General features: G+C 39.1%; 1 protein-coding gene across 1 annotated transcript; it reads left to right on the top strand.

Annotated features, from left to right (window-relative positions):
• The first annotated feature begins 648 nt into the window (after positions 1–648).
• Positions 649–2,263, top strand: gbp (glycogen synthase kinase binding protein). Its single transcript, XM_078540781.1, has one exon. It carries the CDS (start codon positions 931–933, stop codon positions 1,426–1,428), a length of 498 nt encoding a protein of 165 aa, XP_078396907.1. The 5' UTR covers positions 649–930; the 3' UTR covers positions 1,429–2,263.
• The last annotated feature ends 2,869 nt before the right edge of the window (positions 2,264–5,132 follow it).

Raw genomic sequence — 5,132 nt, 5'->3', positions numbered from 1 at the left:
GACTAAGCCGCAGTTCCGTCTACTGACCATAAATATTGCATAAATTACTGGAGCAACAGTATTTATTTCTTGTATCTGTGTGCGCGTGCAAAACGCTTCCAAATTTTGTTTTCGTTCTCCTTTATACATGTTTGTGCCTTAGAGAGAGGAATAAACGCTTTTTCTGCACCCATACGCATATATTGGTGTTGCGCACACGTATGTGGATTCCAACGGTCCAAGTCTTCGAATAAATACAATCGCAGCCCATTCGTTGCAATTTCCCAATCATGCTCTCTGTGTTAGTAAGCTCAGTGCCAGACGCCTCCCCATGCTCTAGTGTAACATGTGGCACATTATTGTTTCAAACGTAGTGACGTAGGCTGCCATTCATTCTCTTCCACTGAGCCGAATCCACTATGGAGAGAGGGAGGGGGGGGGGGGGAAGCCTAGAGAGGTAATCGTTCAATTGCAAATAAGATCACAGACAGCACGAGCTCTCGTTAATTAAATGGCAAGTTGATCAAATTCATAATTTACATAAACAGTCCAATGTGAACAAACTCTACAGAATTAACAATTTATAAAGAGGGTGATATCTGGTTTCCCCCATGCTGAGGAATGGGTGTTTCTGAGTTGATGTCAGCCTTTGTTTACACCTGAAAGGCTGGGTGTGTGTGTGTGTGTTTGTGGGATCGGGACACGGAGCGAAGGCTGTCTTCCTGCTTAACATAAATACCGTCCTTCCGCAGCCTCAGTGCCTTCCTTTACAATTCGTTTTTTATTGAAATTGGCAATTTTATTTACCTACCCCACAAAAAAAACACCAATGTTTTCAGATACAGTATAAGCTAATGTGTTCGACTAGCTACTGTAAGAGAAACCGACAGAGAGAGAGAGAGAGGGCAATTACAACCGCCAGCAGCAGAGAAAAAACAAAGCACAGATAAGATGCCGCGACGGGGTGAAAGCTTCCTGCTCCTAGAACAGGCCGTCACCGTCGACTCGAAGGAGATCGACGCTCTGGTGGCTAAAATTGGGGAGACTTTGCAGTTCCAGCGGATCCCCAACGGCAGCAGCGGCGGAGGCGTGAAGCAGCAGCAGCAACAACAATATCAGCAGCAGTACCCACAACAACAACAACAGCAGCAGCAGGAGCCGCGTGTCTCGGCCAAATGTGGAATGTGCGGTATCGAGCGCTGGAAGGTTCCCAGCCGCAACAAACCGTACAGCGTTCCGAGCCGAGCCCGGGAACCGGCACCGCCAGCAAACAGCAAGAGCAAACAGCTCGTGAGGCCATCCCCAGAGTGCGCCCCACGATACCAACAGCACCCCCACCAGAAACTCGAACAGCTCCTGTCGTCCGGCAACCTGATCAAAGAGGCAGTGAGGCGCCTCCATACCCGACACCACTATGCACACATCTACTCCGAGAAGCTGACCCTGTAGCGGAGACGTTTCTTCACCAGAACACTGGAGATCGCAACGAAGATTTTTAAAAAAAAAGAGCGAAGAGAAAAAAGAAAGACCCCAATAATATCTTTATTAGTGTAGGTGGCTGACTGTGGGAAACCGTTGAAACGATCACCACTCCAATTGACGCAGGGCTACCGAACATCCCTGTGAAATTTAAAAGCATATTTTTTTGAAAAAAAGATGATTTGTTTTAACGCACTGTACGATATTCTTAGGAAGGTTAATAAAACCTGAGGGATCCACTTTTGCACCAGTTCTATGACTAACAGTTTTTTTTTCAAACAAACGATGCAAAAACAAAAGGTAATCTTTTGGATGTTGACTTTATTTTTTGAACGGGTATTCCTGAGGTTACACAACACACCATGTTTACAGCAGAGAATCGCACCGCCTGGTGCTTGTTTTTGAAGTCGGACACCACAAGGTCGCTATCACGTCGACCTTGATTTGTTTTTTCGTTTCTGTTTGGACTCCGTGTTTTGACTGACCCTTTCCACAAATGTTTGAATTCCCCAAACCGTTTTTTCAGCGGTGAACTGAATAACACATGGCAGCTGAGCCGAAACAACCCCGCATTCCAACTCTAGACACAGTACACCAGGAATTCCGCGAACTGTTTACAGTACGTGTCGTACCCCACTGGCTTTGGGACCTGGTTGAATGGAAAAGTAGGGTTAAGTTCGCCGTTATTTAATAGCCACATATATTTTAGCTACAATAAATACAAGTGTATACTTCGTAACGGAGTACTTTGTTGTTCCTGTTATCCAGGAATTGATGTGTTGAATAAAATAATTCAGTTAAACCACAGTTTTTATTTGTTTCCTTTAAATATAGTTTGCATTAGTTCTAATTTGCATGGGTTTCTTCAGTTACAACGGAAATATGTGGTTTGGTACATGATACCATACCACAGGGACTGATTTTCTAATGCTTTCTGTACTAATTAGGAAGTCGTGAATGAGTCGTGAGTGTGTAATATATATTCTGATGTGTGGAGCAGTCTTCAACCATTTGTATTTAGGTCAGGTCCACGCAGCATTGTTAACTAGTGAATATTTGCATGAAGAGGGGTCTTGAGGGAAGCCTCAGGCTTAAAAAAATGCAAGTTCTTTTAATGAACCACACACGTTCCTTTAAGTATTTAAATATTTTGCCATTTCTTGAAGCTTTCAGTGGATGTTGTGCATCACAATTTGCTGTAAATTTCTAGTGATGGCTATGGATTAGTAGAATTAGTGCTGGAATGGCTGAAACTTAATTTGTTATTGCACTTTAGGTAGATAAATCTACAATCTAGTGCAGATTACTGGAAGAGGAATTTACTAAAACAGCAAACTTCAATGCTCCTGATGTACTTTAAACATTAAAAATCATAACAAAATTAACTAGTATTAACAATTTTCTATGTGCTGTAATTACAAACATTGTGCAAATGGCCTATTGGAAAAAAGGCCAATCAAATATTCAAATTTCTCAGGAGTGCTATCAATGGGTTATATTATTGGTGTTTTGTTTGAATCTGCATAAGCCTACAATCAGGTTATTCTGAGTAAGTTACACAAATTAACTTATATCGAAGAAAAATTGTGTATTTGATAAATCATTTTTATCTTTGGAGAAGTTCCTTCTGTCTCAAAATTTGTCAAGAAATTAGCTCAAAAAAGCATTGAATTTAATAATTAGAGAGGAAACTATAGTCCAACTTTACATTGCTTCTAACTCTCTATGGCCTTTCAGTGCTATTTCAAAGACTGAAGTTGTTCACAAATCTGACTGGGTCTGCCATTTTGATGCAATAGTATGCAGTTGCCACTTTTCCAACACTCTAGTACAATTGAAATTGGTAAATTTAGTTAATGGGATACGTACAGTGAGAATAGTTTTGTCCTTTGTCCAATTCCCTGAAGTTTGTTTTCAGAAGTTAAATCATCAGTTTCAGGAAAAAGGAAGGAACTGAATTAGCATCGAGACCTTGAAAACATGGCCAGTTTCAGGATGGTCATGTAGTTATTCTTAGCTATTGAAAAACAGATAATGACTAATGGGTTACAGGAAGACACAAGAGAAATAGAAAGCATATATGAAGATTAGACAATAAATCAAATAAATGTAGAACAGGCTGGGGGATCATAAAGTCAGAAGAGAAAATAATGAGACAGACAAATGAAATTAAGTTATAGAATGAGTATTCAAAATTCAGACAGTATAGCAAAATTGAAGAGAGCAATGAGAAAACACAAGTGAAACAGGAACAAATAAAGTAAAAATAAATTTTATTTCATTGCCCCTATATTTTTGCCCCAGTCCTGCATTTCATATACTCACCTCTCAGGATTGAATAATGACTGTGGATAAATTGCTTCTACTTCAGGGCGTGGAGTTTAAGGTATCTAAGCCTTCCTGTGGGGGAGGAGTTTGTTGCCCCAAACATGTTCACATTTGTCAGTGTTTATATATCTTTATCGTATAAACTATACTACATTTAGTATATGTCTATTGTGTTTCAGGAAATAAGTTATTAATATATTGCAGGTTCTTGCATGCTGAATAATATGGTGCCTTGTCTTATCCCAGAGGTTTGTAGGGCAAAAGTATCATGACTGATTCAAATAACTACTCACCTATCAATCAAATGTACAAAATGTGAACATATAAACCCAATAGGGAACAAATAAACAAAAGACGAAACCTTCATCTGCTCATCCAATTAGATAACCAAGGGTGTAACAGGAAAACACCCTTTACCTGGACTGTAGCTCTGTGTGTTTTGCACATGTATTTCTTCAATCTCTATAAAGATAGACTGAGTAAACAGCAGAGCAAGCCTTGGTTTGAATTGTTAACCTTTTATTCTATGCCACGCCAATTTATGCAGGTCATCTGGCTTGGCTTAAACAGGAGGTCTTCTAACTATCCTCTAGCATTTTAAATTCCTTCCCTCAGTGAAGGCACTCACAGCATTTTCCTGAACTAAAGAAAATTTGACTGCCATTTCAGCTATCTTGTTTTAAAACTCTGTTTTACTTTCACATCTTTATCCTCACTCAAAGACAGACAAAAAATAAAAAGATGAGTGAGTGTGAGTGAATTACCCAGACATACTATTGAATTGCATCTTTTTAACTTATGATGAGCATTTTAATCAAATTCCATCTGACTACTAACATACATCCCATATGGGATGGTCCTTAGAAATTCCTTCAAAGCAAACCTTAACCTAAAAGCAAATTTTGAAAAATAAATCATATCTAGATCCTTTCTGTAGAAACAAATGGTCAAAAAGTCCAGAAACATAGTTGTAATAGCGTGCACTATGTCACATTACGCTTAGATTGAACAGGACCAGGGAGTTCCCATAGAGAAATTGTGTGAGAGAGAAATGTATCTTGGGAATTGTAGTTTTCCATTGCTAAATAACAACACCCAGGAATGTACTGAACATCAGATTTACACAAATAACAGCTGAAAAAAATAATAAGTAAAGGATTAATATAATTCTGTGTTTTAAGTAGTTTAGATGATTACATAAAAACCATGCGCTTGTTCGTGATGAGATTTGTTTTGCATTGTTAAAGAAAACAAGTGCTTGAGCTGAAGCTATAAAGTGTTGACAAAGTGGTTTGATGTTAACCTTGGACATTGCAGTCAGTAAGTCAACAAGACTCAGACTATAG

Source organism: Cetorhinus maximus, chromosome 4 (genome assembly GCF_964194155.1).
Source record: "Cetorhinus maximus chromosome 4, sCetMax3.hap1.1, whole genome shotgun sequence".
In the NCBI taxonomy this organism is placed as follows: Eukaryota; Metazoa; Chordata; class Chondrichthyes; order Lamniformes; family Cetorhinidae; genus Cetorhinus; species Cetorhinus maximus.
Note: the sequence above shows the minus strand (reverse complement) of the source record. Positions and strands in the feature narration are given on the sequence as shown.

What these genes read in the sequence shown, in the direction of transcription:
- gbp (XM_078540781.1), top strand. Translation starts at nt 931, where the DNA reads ATGCCGCGACGGGGTGAAAGCTTCCTGCTCCTAGAACAGGCCGTCACC.